Below are 21,850 nucleotides of genomic sequence, written 5' to 3'. Positions count from 1 at the left end.
CGGAGAAACCAGAACAAATAAATACTAATAATGGAGAAACCAGAACAAATAAAATCTGCTAATGGAAAAACCAGAACAAATAAAACTACTGCTAACACTACTGCTAACAGAGAAAACAGGGAAAAAAATAAAACCTGCTAATGGAGAAACCAGAACCGACAAAACCTGCTATCGGATATACCAGAAAAATTCAGACTTGCTAACGGAAAAACCAGAACAAATAAAAACTGCTAACGGAGAAACCAGAACAAATAAATCCTAATAACGTAAAAACCAGAACAAATAAAACCTGCTAACGGAGAAACCAGAACAAATAAAACCTGCTAACGGAGAAACCAGAACAAATAAAACCTGCTAACGGAGAAACCAGAACAAATAAAACCTGCTAATGGAAAAACCCGAACAAATAAACCTTGCTAGTGGAGAAACCAGTACAAACGTGGGTCATTCTTCATTCACACTCCCGTCTACATCCTGTCTGTGCTGTTAGAGTAGCTAACCTTCATCCCTCTCCTTCCCAGGACAAACCTCCACCTCTCTAGATCTTCCCCCTCTTGCTCTCACTACAGATCAGTGTCATCTGCAAACATCTTGGTCCGTGGAGATCCCTATCTAACCTCATCTGTCAGTCTGCCCATCACCGTAGCAACCAAGAAGGGGCTCGTGGCGGATCCCTGATGCATCCCACCCCCACCTTGAGCGCGTACACGAGAGCAGTGAAGAAGAAGCAAGAGAAAAAAAGACAGGAAACTGAGGAGAGAAGTTCTGCCTAGAGTACTTCCTAGCATAGACATATAGACGCCCCATGGAGCTGCTGCGATACGTCAACGTCGCCGCCATATTGGATGTGGCAAGACTGCGCTGTAAACTAATATAAGTAAATTGACTTATTTTAATAAAGCGCCTTTCTACAAAGAAATGTACGTTTTACGTCTCATTTATTCATTCACACACGCACTAATATACTTGGGAAACAGTTAGGCACCAAATATAATATATTTAATTTTCTCAGATGGCAAAAATAAGAACTTTATTGATCCCAGATAGGAGTAATTCATGTTATATCAGCTATAGAGAACAAGGTCGTGCCGAAAAACAATAAATATCCCCCCTTACAAAAATAAGAAAAATAGAGAAACATATTTTCAACAAGGCATATTTTACATAAACATATTTTAAATTTTTCAAGTAACAAAATAACATTTTTCAGATTTTTTCAGTTATTTTATTGTCTGAACAATGGTTCAAATATTATTTTATTGTCTGAAAAATGGTTCAAATATGTTATTTAAAAATTTTTTAATTTGTTTTGTTGATGAGAAAATATATTTCTCTATTTTTCTTATTTTCGTGAGGGGGGATATATATTGTTTTTCGGCACTACCTTGTTCTCTATAGCGGACATAACATGAATTACTCCTATGTGGGATCAATAAAGTTCTTATTTTTGCCATCTGAGAAAATTAAATATATTATATTTGGTGCCTAACTGTTTCCCAAGTAGCTTAGTGCGTGTGTGAGTAAATAAATGAGAAGTAAAACGTACATTTCTTTGTAGAAAGGCGCTTTATGAAAATAAGTCCATTTACTTGTATTAGCTTACAGCGCAGTCTTGCCACATCCAATATGGCGGCGTCGTTGACGTATCGCAGCAGCTCCATGGAAGGAGGAGGATACATGTCTATGCTTCATAGCGTCCATGGAGCCATGAATCACTTCCTGTTACACCAAAATACACACGGATAAGGAGCACATGTATCATCCGGCAGGTCTTACCATGGGCCTCAGTCTCCGGGACACCTGGAAGTCAGAGACACCCAAGACACACGGAGACAGAACACAAGCAGTTCCATGAAACCCAGGATCACAAAAACAGACCAAAACACTTTTACACAAGTTCTGCTCATTCTCAGTCACACACGGAAAACACTGGGGGTCCAACAGGACGGTTCTGGAAGCAGACTAGCACAAAAGCAGCCGGTTACAGACACCGGAGCATCAACGCGGACAGACGGACAGACGGAGGTGGCGTTGGCGTTGGGAATATTGGACACCTGTCCCTGATCAAAAACATTACCTGAAAAATAAGGAATCAGAAGTTGAAGTCTCCTGTCCTTTACTGTCTGCTTGCGTTTATTGTCTCCTGTCCTTTACGGTCTCCGGTCCGCTACGGTCTCCGGTCCTTTGCGGTCTCCTGTTCTTTACGGTCTCCTGTCATCACCGTCTCCAAATCCCAAAGTCACTTCGTGTTCATGTCTTGTCCATGTTTCGCCCATCGTCGTAGGTAAAGTCATCCCAGATGTTACTCTGTAGGACAGAACATCGCCTGCAGTCGCCTGATGTTCACTATGTTCTACGTTGTGAAACAGCCGGATGAAGCAGCAGATCTGAGCAGAGACAGATGCCTGGTCAACCACGAAACACACACTTTTCACCTTCTTGGAAGGTGTGGAAAGGAATGACCAAGGACTCTGTCTTGGAAAGGTTGAAGGGGCCATTCCTTGATCAATGAGGAGATGTCAGAGAGGCAGGGGGTAACCTCGCTGGAAGCTTTCTCACGGGAATGACGGGAAAACCAGGTATCATCTGCATAGAGGTGATAGAAGAACCCAGGCACAACCAAGACCAACAGGAATCCAGACAAGTGGAGTGAGGACGGACAGCACCTTTGAGGTCGTTCAGAGGAAGGAAAACCACCTTTCAATGATCTTAGACAAGACAGGAAGTAGCGTGACCGGCCAGCGGTCCTCGACCTGAGCAGCACTGAAAGAGGGAAGTAGAACCTGACCTTAGCAGCAGGGTTACATTAGTTAATCCTTGTTCCTCCACGTCTGACCTTAAGCCTTACAGGTTCCACAAACTGAGGAGTTTTTGAGTTCTAACTAGGGATGGGCGGTATGGACTAAAAAAAGGTATCACGATAATTTCTGGCATTTATCATATTATTTTATGACGATAAAAAAAATACCAATTTAACTCCACCTTTGTAACTATAAATCTATCACCACATTCAGTCTTTGGAGCCCCCAAATCACTGCTCTAAAAGAATAGTAAATGCTACTAAACTACACCAATTAAATTGAATTGATAAAAACCAATTAAATGAGCCACGTCACGTCATCAACGGGAATTGATCTTTTTCTTTCTTTCTTTCTTTCTTTCTTTCTTTCTTTCTTTCTTTCTTTCTTTCTTTCTTTCTTTCTTTCTTTCTTTCTTTCTTTCTTTCTTTCTTTCTTTCTTTCTTTCTTTCTTTCTTTCGGGCTCATATCTTTATTTCTTTCTTTCAGGCTCATATCTTTCTTTCTTTCTTTCGGGCTCATATCTTTCTTTCAGGCTCATTTCTTTCTTTCTTTCTTTCTTTCTTTCTTTCTTTCTTTCTTTCTTTCAGGCTCATATCTTTCTTTCTTTCTTTCTTTCAGGCTCATGTCTTTCTTTCTTTCTTTCTTTCAGGCTCATATCATTCTTTCTTTCTTTCTTTCTTTCTTTCTTTCTTTCAGGCTCATATCTTTCTTTCTTTCTTTCTTTCAGGCTCATATCTTTCTTTCTTTCTTTCAGGCTCATTTCTTTCTTTCTTTCTTTCTTTCTTTCTTTCTTTCTTTCTTTCTTTCTTTCTTTCTTTCGGGCTCATATCTTTATTTCTTTCTTTCAGGCTCATATCTTTCTTTCTTTCTTTCGGGCTCATATCTTTCTTTCAGGCTCATTTCTTTCTTTCTTTCTTTCTTTCTTTCTTTCTTTCAGGCTCATATCTTTCTTTCTTTCTTTCTTTCAGGCTCATATCATTCTTTCTTTCTTTCTTTCTTTCTTTCTTTCTTTCAGGCTCATATCTTTCTTTCTTTCTTTCTTTCTTTCTTTCAGGCTCATATCTTTCTTTCTTTCTTTCAGGCTCATTTCTTTCTTTCTTTCTTTCTTTCTTTCTTTCTTTCTTTCTTTCTTTCTTTCTTTCTTTCTTTCTTTCTTTCTTTCTTTCTTTCTTTCTTTCTTTCTTTCTTTCTCTTTCTTTCTTTCTTTCTTTCTTTCTTTCTTTCTTTCTTTCTTTCTTTCTTTCTTTCTTTCTTTCTTTCTTTCTTTCTTTTGTATCATTTTTACCGCGAGATGACAAATTCTTCGGAAACAAATTCGGAACCAGCGTGAGCCATGGCAGAGCGGCAGCAGGAGGACACAGCAACAAGAGCTTTCCCAACATTCAACAACAAACAACACAGAACATCTGGTAACCTCACCACCAAACCAGAGTCAGACAAACGGAGGGAGGGCGGGGTACGGGGGGGCGGGGGTTCTCATCATCACCTTGTTGTCTCGGCCCAATGCGTCGGCTGGGGCGGGTCGTGAGATCTGGCTGGAGAGCGTGGCTGCGATCAGCTGTTTGCACCATTCCACATGAGAACCTGCGGGACTGGAGACAAGAAGGTGAAGAAGACGGGGAACGTGAAGAAGACGGGAACGTGGCGCTCAGATTTATTCAACAAAACTGTTCCACGGACTCGCCAGCTCTGGTACGTCTCAGAGTACTAGGGATGCCCCGATACCATTTCTTTCACACAGAGTACGAGTATTTCAATTTGTGTACTTGCCGATACCGAGTACCGATACGATACTTCTACCACAAAAATAACTAGGCTAAAAATGCAATGAAAAATGCAATGAATTGGAAGGCCGGTTTTATTTGCAACAGATAAATTCAATAAAAATAAATAAAATGAGTAGAATAACTATTTTAAACAAAAAATAATATTTCTGTGTAAATAAAAAGTCTTCACATTTAAAGGAGCTTGAGGCTCCTTTTAAGAAATGAGACTCTCTAGCGCCACCCTTCGCCACGACGGCCGTTGGGGGTACTGCAGCCAACAGTGAAGCCGGCACGGGAGAACGGGAGAACGTGCATGCAGCGTCATGTGACGTCACATCCGCAGCCCAGCGCGGGAAATTCCGGCCCGGAATTGCAGCACATTTTGCAGCACACAGCCTGTTCAAGGCAACGGAGAGATACACTAGAGGGATCATTCTTTTGGGTTTGGAACGCTTCATCTGACATTATTATAGAAAACTTAAAATGTATACGGATTTTTTTCATAAATCTTGCCACAATCCGGCCTCAAGCTCCTTTAAGAAAATATCAAACATATAACATATCAATGAAACGTCATATTGCGGCTCGAGTGCGTCGAGAAGACGGTGAAATCCTTCTTCTTCTCCAACTGATAGTGGCTGCTCATCCAGCACTAGATAACGGGTTAGAGCCTCCGTTATTTTAACGGCGCGTGGGTTTTCTCTTGCCATTGTCTGTCGCTTTTACAGAACCTGAGCTAATATTGTGTAAGTGCAATATGCATCAGCACTTTACAAATCTGAGCATTAGAGCACTTTAAAGAAATAATGGGACGATGTGTAATCTGCATCAACACTTTAAAACTCTTGCACTTAAGCACTTAGCACTTTAAACATGACGGTCACTTAATTACTGGTATCAATTGTAACATGTTTTATTTCTTATTGACTTTATCTAGCTTAGTCGTGTCTTTTAATGTTGTGTTTTGTTCTTATATCTTGTCTCCCTTGTTTGCTGGTGTCCGATTTTGTGTCTGGCATTGATTTGCTGCGGGGACGAATGGTGGAAATTAGCCTCTGGCTATAACCATACGTATTTACACTTGTGTTCATCAATATGTACAGTCCCTGTTAACAAATAAATACATTGAATTGAATTGAATGTTGGCTGTTGTGGTGTTGCAGTAGCATTAGCAAACTCTGTATACTCCGTATACAAGTTGCTGGTATTAAACGACGTATTCTCCTTTCCTCCTCTTGACACCTTAGCAGCACGTAGCTTCAGTCTGCCTTGCTTCTGCCGTCGTCTCTTATTTTGAAATATGTCCACACTGCTGACATCCCACTGCATTAATTGTCGCTATCTTGCCTGAAACGGCGCTGCCAGTCTCACTGATGGGTATCACTCTCTTCTCATCACCACACTGACTGCAGCTCAACATCTCCCCCTAGAGTCACTAATCAGTAACTACAACAACAATGAAGTGGTATCGGTGCGTGGTATCGGATAATTTTTGCGAGTACGAGTATATGAGAGCAATATCGGTATCGGGGCATCCCTACAGAGTATGACGTCATCAGTGTCACACAGGAGGGACGACAGCGGTCTGGGTAGGATGTTTACCCAGAGGACGTTGTCCCACATTGAAGATTGTGTTTCACATTTTGACAACATCAGTACACACTAGCACACCTGGCCACGCCCTCCACTCTTCGTTGACCTCTATGCATGAATAGTATGTAGGATTTGATGTAAAGACACGATACACATGCATGAGATGAAATGACAACCTAAATTGGTTTTGTCGGTTTCTTTAGCATCTTTTCACTCTCTGTTTTCAGAGCTATCATTATTATTATTATCATTACTATTACTATTATTACAGTTATTACAGCTATTTTTATTATTATTATTATTATTATTATTATTATTATTATTATTATTATTATTATTATTATTTTGTGTAGCCTGATGATACTTCATTTGTTTTTTTTTTTATATTCTATTATGTTAAAAGGTGGACAAGATAAGCTTTATGCTTCAAGCCCAGACCTTTTCGGTCAAAATAATCACCATGTTGACCAAATAAAAACCTGTAAATGTTTATTATCTTGCTTATTGATTTTCATGCTTATAATTGACCGAAATAAATTAAGTAAGTTAAGTAAATTGCCTAACTAATTAACTAAGTAACCTCCAGGTCTTCCCAGCGGAAGCAGGACTTCTACAGTTTAAGGCTTGTAGGTGCAGCAGGTCCAGGATGAAACACTTGTCTCATCAGAACCAGGTTGAGTTTCCGTTCAGGTTCTGGTCCACGATCTGATCAATTCAACCATAAGCTCCAACATGTGCAGATTGAACTGATGGAGTCGGGATCAGCTGATCAGTGTTATGGATCCCTGATCAGTGTTATGGATCCCTGATCGTCTGATCAGTGTTATGGACCCCTGATCAGCTGATCATCTCACTAATCAGTGTTATGGATCTCTGTTCGGTTGATCCTCCACTGATCAGTGTTATGGATCTTTGATCAGCTGATCAGTGTTATGGACCTCTGATCAGCTGATCCATCACTGATCAGTGTTATGGATCCCTGATCATCTCATCTTCTCACTGATCGGTGTTATGGATCTCTGATCAGCTGATCAAATCAAATCAAATCAAACTTTATTTATAGAGCACTTTTCGTACAAAAATTGCAATACAAAGTGCTTCACATAAAACAAATAAAGATAAGTGATCAGTGTTATGGACCCCTGATCGGTTGATCCATCACTGATCAGTGTTATGGATCCCTGATCAGCTGATCATCTCTCTGATGATCATAGTGATGGATCAGCTGATCAGAGGTCCATAACGTTATGGATCTCTGATCCTCTGATCATCTCTCTGATCAGTGTTATGGATCTCTGATTGGTTGATCCATCACTGATCAGTCTTATGGATCCCTGATCATCTCATCCTCTCACTGATCAGTGTTATGGACCTCTGATCAGCTGATCCATCACTGATCAGTGTTATGGATCTCTGATCGTCTCACCCTCTCACTGATCAGTATTATGGACCCCTGATCGTCTGATCATCTCATTGATCATCAGTTCTGTTTGCAGCAGCATCTCACCCAGCTAGCGTGTTGGGGCTAATGCTAACCATCACCTCGCTGATAGTGACTTCAGATTTCATCACGTTTGTTTGTTTTCTACATTTGCCTTCCTTCCTTTCCTTCCACTTCGACCCGAATCCCCACGCCAGCCGTGGGCCGTGTTTCCGTGGTGTTTCGGCTGCTAGTCCCCTCTCGCCAAACTCCAGTCATAAATCCGTGTACTTTGCAGCCTCCGCGGCCGCACGGAAACACGCAAAAGCTGATCAATAACCCGTTATTTCCTACAAAACCCGCGCCTGTTTGTGGTTTTAACATAAGCCGAATTAAACACACGGATGTGGTGATTGTGTTGGCGGTGCCAGCGGGGATCAGAGGTGTTTGTTTCTGGGTGAATATCGGAGATCCGTGTTTGTAGCGGCTCACCTGTCGGGGTTCTCAGCGGGGGATGCTGCGCTGCTCCCCGGGCTGAGGGGCTTCCGGCCCGGCCCGGCTCCGTCCGCGGCCCCGGCCTGCTTCTCCATCACACACAGCTGTTTGGACAGATGTTTAGACAGATGTTTTTACCCGGTGATGTGCTGCTGGTGGAGCTGCAGAGGTCCGGATGTTCAGACTCGGACTGATTCAAGAGAAAACCTGTCAGCGGAACTTGCGGTTTTTCTCGTGCAGTTTATTCGCGCTTCCTTTCACGCCTGAAGAGCAACAATAAAAAAACCCCAGCAGTCATTCAGTTCAATACTTTACATCAAATGTACTACACTCCCTGTACAGGACTGTCTCAGAAAATTAGAATATTGTGATAAAGTCCTTTATTTTCTGTAATGCAAACGTGTCATACATTCTGGATTCATTACAAATCAACTGAAATATTGCAAGCCTTTTATTATTTTAATATTGCCGATTATGGTTTACAGCTTAAGAAAACTCAAATATCCTATCTAAAAAAATTGAATATTCTGGGAATCTTAATCTTAAACTGTAAACCATAATCAGCAATATTAAAATAATAAAAGGCTTGCAATATTTCAGTTGATTTGTAATGAATCCAGAATGTATGAGGTTTTTTTTTTATTGCATTACAGAAAATAAAGAACTTTATCACAATATTCTAATTTTCTGAGACAGTCCTGTAGATTAAATAAACTTAATAGTGCGGTCTCTGCCATGTGCCAAACATGTAAAATAAACACTTAATATAAAGAAAAGTTCAGAGGCTACATGTTATTTTCCCCTAGAAACCAACAAGCTACTAACGCTCTTAAATGTTCATATTTCCAATAACATTTTGGAAAGAGTTACGTTAACTAAATTTCTAGGTGTTATGATTGATGAAAATCTCACTTGGAAAAATCATATTGCACTCATCTCCAACAAGATTGCAAAGGTAATCAGACGTATACGGCATCTATTACCAAGAAAAATCTGTATTAATTTATATTATACTATGATTTATCCTTATAATGCATACTGCAATGTCATTTAGGCAAGTACCTTCATGAAGAGCAAGTCAAATACAAACAGGGTTCCTACGGGGGCTTGAAATCCTTGAAAGTGCTTGAATTTCAATGTTGTGTTTTCAAGGCCTGAAAAGGGCTTGAATTTTAGTTTAGGTGCTTGAAAGTGCTTGAAATTATAAGTCTGTGTCTTTCACAAAATTGGGATCAGACTGTATAGTTTAGTTATTACCAGTACTCGAATTGTAAAAAAAAATCAGGGGGGATGGTGGATTTTATCGTATGGGGACAGATAATTTGTGCTGATTACAAATAATATAATATATTACAAAAAATAGCACTGACCAAAATACCTGCAGAAATACTGCAGGAATGACATAGCAGCAGTTAAATGCAGCCTTCTGTAAGCTTTAAATATCCACTGGGCTTACATGAAATACATCAAAACACAACAATAAAAAACAGTTTTCTGAACTTATCAATATGACTCTGTCCTTCACAGGATAAGTAAAATGGATCACTGCAAAAACTCAAAATCTTAACAAGAATATTTGTCCTATTTCTAGTTAAAATGTCTCATTTTAGTAAAAAAAAGTCTCATTACACTTAAAACAAGACTCATCACTGGAAAAAACAACAATTTTCACCTGTTTCAAGTAGATTTTCACTTGAAATAAGTAGAAAAATCTGCCAGTGGAACAAGATTTTTTTGCTTGTAATAAGAAGATAAATCTTGTCCCACTGGCAGATTTTTCTACTTATTTCAAGTGAAAATTTACTTGAAACGGGTGAAAATTGTCAAATAAGTTATTTTTCTGGTGATGACTCTAAATGTTGAAATAGCAGTAAAACCACATTCATTGATGAAATGACATAAGGGATGGAAAGGGGGGATGGCAGTTTTACAGGGGGGATGATTTTGACCGTTTTTATTTCAGGGGGGGATACCGTCCTCCCTCATCCCCCCTCAACTCCAGTACTGGTTATTACAAGGAGAAATAAAAATCAGTAAGATGAAACATAACTAGATGTTTACATCACGATACAATGTACATAATTGTGATAAAAAGCGGAAAAAATATGTTCCGGTAGATATTTTACCCCAGTGATAAGGTGCTTGAAGTTTTTGAATTTGACCTTGAAAAATGTATAGGAACCCTGTACAAACTCCAGCAGTCTGTTTTTGAACATTTGCTCTCGCTGGAAGTCATGAACAGTAATAATAATAATAAATTAGTATCCGAGCACACTTGAATTAACCGGTGATGTGTCGCTAAAGATGTTAAATGAGCAGGAAAGGATATAATTCACCTGATTCTTATTCTTTTTGATGCTGCTAAATCTTCATACTCTCTTAGCCTTAAATATGTTATTTGCTATTATCTTAACTCAGAAGATTATGCTTTTGAATACCTGATAAACTTTGTTATCCTATATGCAAAATCTTTTATTCACAAAAAAACATTCTCAAAATCTCTACCTAAGATTGCTCCTTTTCTCCTGGAAATTAACTCTTTGCTTAAATCTCTGATTTTGTTAAATAACAAAAAAGTAATAGCTTATTGAGCCATTATGAAAAGTTTTTCCTGAAACCCCTGTTTGATTTATTTATTTTTGTACTCTCGATTTATGTATTATTTAGTTATTACTTTTTATTTTTTCTTAAACCATCTCTTGTAATGACTTACTTTTATTTAATATATATAACTACCCCTGATGTAATTGATATACTTTTATGTACTGTCAACAATGTGCTGTTTGTTCCTGTATACCTGTTCTTTTGTATATTTCAATAATAAAAAATAAAAAACTGGCTTATAGGCTTCTGGCCTGTTATTGCTGGTCCCAACGCACTTCTCATCGGAGCAACAACCAAGTCAAATACAAACTCCGGCAGCCTGTTTTTGAACATTTGCTCTCGCTGGAAGTCATGAACAGTAATAATAAAAATAAATCATGTGTCGCTAAAGATGTTAAACGAACAGAAAACGATATACTTCACCTGCTCAGACTCACGGAGGGTTTTACACATAAATGATATAATACTTCTTAAAGCATGAGTACAATCACATTGTGTCAAAACCTGAATCGATTTCTTGCATATTTAAATAAATGTTCAATAATGCAGATGATGTAGAGAAGCAGCTCTGGTCAGGTTTGAGTGTTTTTAAAATCTTCTATTGGACTTTTGTCGGAGCAGCAGTGAACCACTATGATTGTTCCATATCTGACCTACTGTGTTGAAGTTTGGGGAAATGCTTGTAAAACATATATTCAGTCAATTTTCATTTTGCAAAAAAGAGTCAGACGCTCCCCCCGTGTCTGGTTCTGCTGCAGGTCTGCTGGGTTCTTCTGTCGCCACGGTGACCTCCTGGACGGAGGATGGAGGTGAAGACGTCAGCTAACATGTCGGCTTCCTTCAATGAGCTCATGAAGTGACACAAACAACAAACTGAGTGAAAAGACAACGCAGGCGTCAGTCAGAAATCCTTAAATTAATTTAATCAGTAATATTTACAGAAAAGGAGCCAAACTGGAGCAGAACAAACACATTCAGAATGTATTCAGGTTTGTCCTTTTTTCCTCGACGTTCCCAAGATCCAAACACATTTCATGTGTATTTTTACTACAAAGCAGGCGATAAATGACAGAACCCCGCCCTTTTACAACAAACTCTGTTCTCAGAGTTCTGGTGCCAGATTCATCTCAGAGGAAAGACGTTCGGACGAAGGTCGGGGGGACCAGAACTCTGGTTCCCATCGCCTCCTCCGACGTGGAAGCAGAAATGCCCTCCATTTAAAAAAAAAAAACACGTCACTCATGGAGCAGAAACCTCTGGATCAATATCACTTCTCTTTTTTATAAAACTGCAAGATTTTACACGACAGAAAATAATCGTTTTTGTACAACTGGAGACAGTAAAATAGTTTTGATTGAGGTAAAACACATCGTGGTGCTTTTTACGAAGCTAAAATAACAAAATAATAATAATTATAATCCATCCAGGACCTGATCCGAACACGCAGGTGGTGCTGCTGCTGCGTCGCCCCGGCAACCAGATCCACCTTCAGGACTAAGAGAAACCAGACCTTCATCCACGTCTCCATCCGTCTCCTCTGAGACCGACTAAAGCTGCGTTCACACTACGGGATTTTAAGTCTGACTGGCCGGTTGTGGAGCTTCGGTCAGCTAGTGTGAACGCCACGAAGATTTGGAGACTTGATTCCATGAGTGGTTTCATCTGAAGAGAACGGGGCGACTCTGGAAGTTGGTGGAAGCGGCAGTCAGCATCCTGGATTTCAGGGAGGAAGACAGACCTCCAGAGAATCTCCTGGAGGATGATGGGAAAAGCCTGATTTTGGAAGAATTTCAACCTTACTAGGGGGAATAAAAGTCCTGGTCTGTGGTGACTGGAGCGACTTCCCTCCTCCCTGGTTGGAACCCTGGAGGTCGGTCTCTCTGTGGAGGTGAAGGTGGTTCTGGGCAGAACCAAGGCACGACTCTGGACCCGGAGAAACTTCAACAAGTTCTGTCCTGAATGAACGGAACCACCTGATGTCAAACTAGCGGATTTACTGAAAACACTGTTCTGGGACCTGAAGAACCTGCTGCTCTTCACGAAACCCTCTCTGAGACCTGCAGGAGAACTGATCCTAGAGGACTTTTCCTGGAGAACTGGACCTGCAGGACTGGACCTGCAGGACTGGACCTGCAGGACTGGACCTGGAGAACTGGACCTGCAGGACTGGACCTGCAGGACTGGACCTGCAGGACTGGACCTGCAGGACGCCTCAGAAGTCCCCCGTCCGGTTCTCCCGCAGGTCTTCATTCCCCCGGAGGAATCCCTGTAGCACCCTTTAATGTAATAATTTCCTGAAAATGTAATAAAATTAGCACTTAACTCAATTGAAAATGTTATAAAACCCAATAATGTAATAAAATATCCTGACTGATATTGTAATAACATTTTTGCCAATAATGTAATACCTTATTACATTATTGGGAATTTATTACATGGTACTCAAAGTTTGCAATTTAACCCAATAGTCATTCTGGTGTATATATATATATATATATATATATATATATATATATATATATATATATGGCAACATTTATGTTTTAACTGTACACTGTCCCTTTTTAAATAAAATTGAATTGAAATATATATATATATTTTTTTTTTGTATTTATCCTTTATTTATCCAGGAAAGTCCCATTGAGATACAATATCTCTTCTGCCAGGGAGTCCTGGTCGATATAACATTCTTAGATACTTAAAACACAAAACTCTGGACTGAAAATGAACATCTATATTAAATAATTTGTCAAGTATTACATTATCAGTTTTGGAGAAAAAAAAAAAAAAAAAGAAGACCCACCTGAAAATGTAATAAATTCCCAATAATGTAATAAGGTATTACATTATAGGTAAAAATGTTATTACAATATCAGTCAGGATATTTTATTACATTATTGGTGAAGTTATTACGTTATTGGATTTTATTACATTTTCAAATGAGTTAAGTGGAAATTTTATTACATTTTCAGGCGTTATAACATTTTCAGGAAACATTATAGGGTGCTACAGTCCCAGCAGGTCCAGCCTGAGCGGAGGAACCAGCGCCTGCAGGCTCAGATCCCCCCGGTCCACCAGCCCAGTGTTAAGAGTCCAAATGTCCCGTCTGAACCGCTCGGGTCGCCGGGGTTCACACTTTATTTGTAACGTAAAAATATTTTCCACATAAAACCTTCAACTTCAAACCACAAGGCACATGTCTGGGATCCGTGGGGCTTCGGGGCGACGGACAGACGGACAACACAAACCTCTCTTTTCCCTTTTGTGGCAACTGGCTCTGAAGCTGAGCTGGTTGGCAGCTGAAGAGGCCGCCCTGGTCCTGGTCCGGGACCAGAGTCCTGATCCGGGACGGGAGGCGGCGGCCATAGACATATATACGTAGACGCCCCATCGAGCGCTGAGCCGTACGTCAACGTCGCCGCCATATTGGATGTGGCAAGACTGTGCTGTAAACTAATACAAGTGAATTAACTTATTTTCATAAAGCACCTTTCTACAAAGAAATGTACGTTTTACGTCTCATTTATTCATTCACACACGCACTAATATACTTGGGAAACAGTTAGGCACCAAATATATTTAATTTTCTCAGATGGCAAAAATAAGAACTTTATTGATCCCACATAGGAGTAATTCATGTTGTATCAGCTATAGAGAACAAGGTAGTGCCGAAAAACAATATATATCCCCCCTCACAAAAATAATAAAAATAGAGAAACATATTTTCTAGACAACAAAACATATTTTTAATTTTTCAAATAACAAAATAACATATTTGCACCATTTTTCAGACAATAAAATAACATTTGAACAATTTTTCAGACAATAAAATAACAGAAAAAGTCAGAAAAATGGTTCAAATGTTATTTTGTTACTCGAAAAATTTTAAATATGTTTATGTAAAATATGCTTTGTTGATGAGAAAATATGTTTCTCTATTTTTCTTACTTTTGTGAGGGGACATATATATGTTTTTCGGCACTACCTTGTTCTCTACAGCTGATAAAACATGAATTACTCCTATGTGGGATCAATAAAGTTCTTATTTTTGCCATCTGAGAAAATAAAATATATTATATTTGGTGCCTAACTGTTTCCCAAGTATATTAGAGCGTGTGTGAATGAATAAATGAGACGTAAAACATAAATTTCTCTGTAGAAAGGTGCTTTATGAAAATAAGTCCATTTACTTGTATTAGTTTACAGCGCAGTCTTGCCACATCCAATATGGCGGCGACGTATCGCAGCAGCGGGCAAAACCACTCGATGCGGCGTCTACGTATATATGTCTATGGCGGCGGCTCTGGTCCTGATCCGGGACCGTCCTGATCTGGGACCAGAGGCGGCGCCGCCTCCTTCTGAACCCTCAGAAGGCGCTGCGGACGCGCCAGACAACCGGAGCGCGGTGGTTTTACCGGGACCGGGAACCCAGCGGGTCGTCTTCGCTGGCCTCGGCGGTCTCTATGGCTTTCCCCGGCCGGGACCTGGGGGGTCTGTCGGTTAATGGGTTATCATCGGCGGCGGCGCGGCTAACAACGTCTAACTAGCTCTGAAGAAACCTGAGTTAGAGATGAAGGTTAATGAGAACCACCGGAGAACCCTGGTGGACAAATGTTCCTGTGAGGAGTCAGAGTCCGGTGTGTCGAGCCCTTGGGCCTCGAAGGCCTCCCTGTACGACCTGTGTGTGTGTGTGTGTGTGTGTGTGTGTGTAAAAGGCTGTACTGTGACGTATTGCATAAAAACCACCATGTTGGAGCTACGAGTCCACCAGTCTACGTGCGTGCGTGTGTGTGTGTGTGTTTCCCTCAGAGGGGCGTCTGTAGGTGTGTGTACTGTGACGGGGTGGAGGTGGAGGACGGGGTGGTGTTGGGCGTGCTGCTGTTGGCCAGATCGGAGGACGTGGACGAGTCGGAGAGCTGCAGCTGCTCCAGCTTCTTCAGGTACTCGTCCCGGAGGGCCAGCAGCTCCCGGTAGCGCTGCTCCACCGGGCTCTGCTGCTGCAACACACACACACACTAATGTAAATACACATTTTTCATAGAATAATTAACACTCAGACTCCTACATTTCTCTAGACCAGGGGTCGACAACCCAAAATGTTGAAAGAGCCATATTGGACCAAAAACACAAAAAACAAATATGTCTGGAGCCGCAAAAACTGAAAAGTCTTGTATCAGCCTTAGAATGAAGGCAACACATGCTGCATGTTTCTATATTAATTATAACTGGGGGCAGATTTTTTTTTCATTATGCACTTCGAGAAAAAAGTCGAAATGTCGAAAAAAAAGTCGAAATTTCAAGAAAAAAGTCGAAATGTTGAGAAAAAAGTCAAAATGTTGAGAGAAAAAAGTCAAAATATTGAGAAAAAAGTTGTAATTTCGAGAAAAAAGTAGAAATGTCTAGAATTAATGTTGAAGTACAATCTTGAGACCAAAGTCCAAATGTCGAGAAAAAAGTCGAAATGTTAAGAAAAAAGTCAAAATGTCAAGAAAAAAGTCAAAATATCAAGAAAAAAGTCAAAATGTCGAGAAAAAAAGTCAAAATGTCGAGAAAAAAAGTCAAAATTTTGATAAAAAAGTCGAAATTTTGAGAAAAAAGTTGAAATATCGAGATTAAAAAGGAAAGGAAAAAGTAATAAAAAAGAGAAAAAAAAAGGAAAAAAGAAGAAAAAAATAGAAAAAAGAAGAAAGAAAAGGAAAAAAGAGAAAAAAAAAAAAGAAAAAAAGGTCAAACATTTTTTAAAAAGCTCCAGGAGCCACTAGGGCGGCGCTAAAGAGCCGCATGCGGCTCTGGAGCCGCGGGTTGCCGACCCCTGCTCTATAATAATATAACTGTTCCAATATTCATTCTTATACCACGGTCTGTGTGAATACTGGATTCTGATTGGCTGACAGGTGTAGGTTAAAAGTGATAACCGACACCTAGAAAACAAGTTTGGTCAAATTGCCTGATATCTTTAATATCATTGCGCTGGATCAAGGTGGTAACCACGGCAACGGAGATTCAGAGAAGAGCCAGCTACCGCAGGACGGCGACATGAATGATTTTCAAACGTTTATTTATTTGAATGATTGATAATATTCGTAGCTTAATGAAACTTATTTTTTCGAATGGTTGATCATATATGTAGCTTAATAAAACGATTTAGGAAACTATCTGTGGACTTTGATTCCTTGAAACCAATATATTTACTGTTTGTTACTGTACCATAAGAAGACGTGCTGCTACGGATGGCGTTTATCTCTCATTTATGGCACTTTTCCACTAGTACCTACTCAGCCCGACTCGACTCACCTCGGTTTGGTTCTTTCCCACTAGGGGTCTAACGTGCCGAGTAGATACTTTTCTGTAACTACTCTGCCGAGGTTCTAAGTGGCTGAGTTGGGCTGTGATGTCATCACATTACAGGCCACCGATTGGTCGGGGGGTTGGAGTCAGACGTCTGAGTCAGGAGTAGGAAATCAGGGAAAGAGCGACTCTGACGGCTTCTGGTTCATTTTATTCAACAGACAATTGCAGCGCAGAAGTCTGTTTGGTGATCCAACTCTGAGGTGCAGATGTTCATAAACCTGGTGCTGAGGAGAGAATTAAAAAGGGATCTAGACGGGCGATAAGGAACGACCAGATCCACCAGGAGCTCTGTCACTTCATAGCTGCTCACGACTCCCAACGGACTTTTCAGCAGCGCCGAGACAAACAAACAAACTAAAAAAAGCGTCGCCGCTTGAAGCTTCTCTTACTCTCATTTTTTAACTTGATATTGAACACAAGCCACAGATCCAGCAGCACATCTATCATCTCCTCCAGGTTCTACATCTTTAGTGTTGTTGTCTGCTTCATTTAGATACACAATCAAATAAATCACAGCAGCTCGCTCCAACCTCCTACTTCTGATCTGGGTGCTGAATTGTATGTGGAAAAGAAACCAGGCCGAGTTGAGTAAAGCCAAGTAGGTACTAGTGGAAAAGTGACAATAATGGACAGGTTCTTGGGGGAGTTGTTCACGGTTTTTAGCATTTCTTGCAAAAATGTAATGAGATAAAAACAAAAACAGAAACCTGTTACACCGACAGCAAAATAAAACAGTTGAAATAATGACGCTGTAAATGTGGTTTGTTCTTTTATTTAAGAGGTTGTCGTTTGTTCTATTGCAGTTTACTTCTATTTGTACTAAAACGTTGAGATCTCAACGCCCGTTAGACGAGCACCGGTGAGCCGTACCTGCTGCTGTATCCGGGGGTTCCAGCGGATGTAGTACGACACCCACAGCTCTAGGTGGCGCATGCTGGCTACGGGGTAGAGGACCCGCCCGGACTCCGGGGTGTAGAAGGGGTTCAGATAGATGTCCATCCTACTGTTGACCAGAGCCCACAGAGACACCGTCTTCAGTCTCACTTCCTGCAGGACAGAAGAAGAGCAGCGGTTAAGGAAAGGTCTCTCTGAAGGGGAACCGCTCGTCTGGGGGCGGCTCTGCACCTCCTCCGTGTTTCCTGTTGGAAACATTTAAAACGGACGCTTGAAAGTACTGGAGACACTAAGGGCCAATCCCAATACACCTCCTACTTTCTACCACTAGCCCTAAAAATGAAGCCACAAACCGTAGGGCCCTTGTAATGTTCCCTAGGGATTGGGACACCACTTGCTACGTCACTGCGTGGTTTACGTTCGGGTACGTAAGCGACTGCGTAGTTACGTTTGCACATACGTCACACCATATCAGGAAGCCCAGAGCTAAAAGCTGTTTTAATTTCCGCAGTAGCGCTGTTAATATGCCACTTTATTAAGTTTTAATAATTTTTCAGGCATAAAAGTAACTGTTAAGATCCCCAACTTGGGCTCAGTTTATCCAAATAACGCCTGTTAAGAAATTTGCTCCGATGTTTTCAGAGGATAAGAATAGCCGCCGGCTCGGAAGCTGATTTATGGTTCCGCGTTAAACCGACGCAGAGCCTACGGCGCGCGTCGCCGTACGGTGCATGTCGCCGTGTACCCTACGCCGTAGGCTCTGCGTTGGTGTAACGCGGAACCATAAATCAGCCTTTATTTTGCAGAGATCTGAAGATACAACGCAACAACGACCAAGCGAGTGATTATGTACATTCACTGAGTGAATATTATGAAAGTAAAATATATATTTCCCACTAGAAATGTAATCAACATCTTTGAAACGTTATCAAAAGCACTGAATATTGATCTTCAACCCGATGCTGCTATGGCCATATTTGGTACCACAAGTGTTAGATATACAACATTAAAGAAAAGCTATAGAAATATTATTGCATTTACAACGCTGCTTGCAAGAAGAAGAATACTATTACACTGGAAGTCAAAAAATCCACCCAAAGTGTCGCTATGGTTTAGCGATCTGACACATTTCATACAGTTGGAAAAGATCAAATATACTCTCCGGGGGTCCAAGGACAAGTTTTTCTCTGTCTGGGATCCGGTGTTACTGTACATCAGCAAACTTAGTACTGTGCCCACTTAGATATCGCATGGCAGCCACCTGTACGTGTGTGTATATGTGCTTATGTGCATGTTGACTTGCTATATTCATAATCAGTCTGTTTTATTTGTTTTTGTTTTTTTTTTTTTCATTCAATTTTACAATTCTGTTGGTTAGGTGTCCAACCTGTTCAGGGGATGGGAGGGCAGGGGTGTTGAAATATAAAAATGAGCATTGTGAACCTTTTTGTATCAGTATCCATGTGCTGTGCTATTAATGCTCAATAAATAAAATTATCAAAAAAAAAGAAATGTAATCAAAACGCATTTTTATGCAGAAACTAACTCAAAATATTGATTTTATTCACTAAAAATTAGAAATGTCCGCCATGTTTTTTTGTTTAAATCAGTCTGCAAATGATGACGTAAAGCATTCTAGGAAATTTCTCTAGCCCTAGGTCGCGAAGTCAGCATCTGAAATCCCTCGCTATGAAGGGCTAGATTCATACACACTAGCCCTCGTTATGCCCACTACCTCTAGATGAAAAGAGGAATTGGGACACCACTACCCTCACGGGAACGCGCAAAATTTAAGGGTAGGGCTGAAAAGTAGGGGTAGGGGGGATTGGGACTGGCTCACGGGCGTGGACATCACCACCCACATCCACGTAGAACAGAAATAATAATGTTCAAATCAAGAAATAATGCACTGCCTGAAAACATTCAAAAATGTTTCAAGATAAAGAAGGAAAATATCATCTAAGAGGAAAACTCAATTTTAAACAACCTTGTGTACGTACTGCTCTTAAAAGCATGTGCATCAGTCTGTGGGGGAACTTTGTGGAATGGTCTTGATGAAGAAATCAAACAAAGCACTAACTCTATACAGTTTAAAAACACATACAAGAAAACAATTCTTGACAAATATAAAAATAAGGACCTCTAAAGAACTCAATTTACCTTCTGTAAGTATTTTCTTTTATTATTATTATTCTGTTCCTTATGTGATACATCATATATGATACAAATGTAACTCCCTGCATTCATGGCTGGTCATGGATCATCAAAGAAGTGAATGGGAAATTACATTTTTGAGTTTAGGATATTGTAAGAGGCTAGTTTAATTATGCCTTGATCTTTGTTTATTAAGTGTTTGTGTTAATTTTTTTTTTTTTGTAATCATTTTGTCTTTTCTTATTTTATTTTAATTTGTATATTTTCTATGGCATATGATATGATATAGTGAGGAAGGGACAGGACTAAATAAGCGTTCTGCTTCCTCCTGTTCCCTCTCCAACACATTATTTTGATGTTGTTCTTTATTTCTGGACTAGACTGTTAAATTGTTTTGCTTTTTTTTTTTTTACATTTTGACACTTTTAATTTGATGGTGATTTATTATTGTTCAAGATAAAGCCAACAATAACCAATAAACGTCCATATTACCCTCAGATGAGAGTACCTACAGGCGCTATGATGGTATTCAATAGGACATAATGCAGTCCTGGACCAGCAGGACCCGAGGACAAGTCTGCCATCCTCCTGGTCCTGGTAAACTCGACGGTTCTGGGAGTCTGATCTGTTTCTATCCGAGGATTTGGAGATCTTTTCTTCACCACGTCTCCAATGGTACCATGTCCACTCTACATTTAACATTTCTGAATGCAGATGGTTTGGTTTGTCGTGACGATCCCTCTCCTCAGTCCTGACGGATCTCGTTTCTATCCAGCCCAGCAGGGTTTAGGGACAAGAGTCAGCTCCTACAAATATCTGGGCACTGTGTTTGACAACCAGCTTAAATTTGATTTTAACACTGAAGCACTGGTCAAACGTGGACAGCAGAGGATTCATCTCCTGTGTATGCTGAATTATTCTTCTGTGAGTCCAGTGATTCTCTGTCGTTTTTATCAGTCTTTTATTGAAAGCCTTTTAACTTAATATTTTATTTGTTGGTTCAACAACCTGTCACTCAGGGACAGAAACATCTTAACAGTGATGAAAATCTGTTCCAAGATTATTGGACTCAAGCAGAGAGACCTCGGCTCCCTATGGGAGCAACAGGTTTTGAGGAAGACTCAGAGTATTCTGGGAACTTCTGGGCACGTCTTAGGAAAGGAATTTCCACTGCTCCTTCAGGACGTTGTTATGCCCAACCTGTGTGTAAGGGTAATCGCTTTTCCAAGTCTTTTATCCCCTCTGGTGTTCGGCTATTAAATTTAAAGTTATTCTTATGAATTTGTTTAGAATGTGTATTTAGGTACTGTGTACCTTCTAGGAATGTGTTTACAGTGTTTGTATAGACCAGGGGTCGGCAACCCGCGGCTCTAGAGCCGCATGCGGCTCTTTAGCGCCGCCCTAGTGGCTTCTGGAGCTTTTTCAAAAATGTTTAACTTGTTTTTCTTCTCTTTTCCTTTTTTCTCTCTTTTCTTTTTTCCTTTTTTTTCTTTTTTTCCTTTTTTTTCAAGTTTTTTCTTCCTTTTTCTTTTCCTTATTAATCTCCATATTTTTTATCTCCTATTTTCTCGACATTTCGACTTTTTTCTCGTCATTTCAACTTTTTTCTCGAAGTACATAATAAAAAAAAAAAATCTTTCCCCAGTTATAACTAATATAGAAACATGCAGCATGTGTTGTCTTCATTCTAAGGCTTATACAAGACTTTTAATTTTTTGCGGCTCCAGACATATTTGTTTTTTGTGTTTTTGGTCCAATATGGCTCTTTCAAC

At 40.1% G+C, this 21,850-nt stretch overlaps 2 protein-coding genes across 4 annotated transcripts in view; both read right to left on the bottom strand.

The window, feature by feature from the left end:
* mtmr1a (myotubularin related protein 1a) overlaps positions 1 to 8,432 on the bottom strand; it is a 41,714-nt gene extending 33,282 nt beyond the window's left edge. For 2 of the 3 annotated variants that reach the window (XM_061710676.1, XM_061710678.1), the window contains exons 1-2: positions 8,073 to 8,432; positions 4,288 to 4,393 (exon numbers count right to left, since the gene is read on the bottom strand). In XM_061710676.1, coding sequence (XP_061566660.1) covers positions 4,288 to 4,393; positions 8,073 to 8,170 — 204 coding nt within the window. In that variant the 5' untranslated portion in view covers positions 8,171 to 8,432. Of the gene's footprint in view, positions 1 to 1,776; positions 1,801 to 4,287; positions 4,394 to 8,072 lie in introns of all 3 variants that reach the window. The other variant, XM_061710677.1, reaches the window with a different exon arrangement.
* A 6,433-nt stretch (positions 8,433 to 14,865) lies between these two features.
* Positions 14,866 to 21,850, bottom strand: part of mtm1 (myotubularin 1) — a 51,587-nt gene continuing 44,602 nt past the window's right edge. Inside the window, exons 15-16 of the mRNA XM_061710680.1 lie at positions 17,901 to 18,077; positions 14,866 to 15,676 (exon numbers count right to left, since the gene is read on the bottom strand). Coding sequence (XP_061566664.1) covers positions 15,485 to 15,676; positions 17,901 to 18,077 — 369 coding nt within the window. The 3' untranslated portion in view covers positions 14,866 to 15,484. The remainder of the gene's footprint in view (positions 15,677 to 17,900; positions 18,078 to 21,850) is intronic.

The sequence above is a fragment of the Cololabis saira genome, chromosome 20 (genome assembly GCF_033807715.1).
Source record: "Cololabis saira isolate AMF1-May2022 chromosome 20, fColSai1.1, whole genome shotgun sequence".
In the NCBI taxonomy this organism is placed as follows: Eukaryota; Metazoa; Chordata; class Actinopteri; order Beloniformes; family Belonidae; genus Cololabis; species Cololabis saira.
Note: the sequence above shows the minus strand (reverse complement) of the source record. Positions and strands in the feature narration are given on the sequence as shown.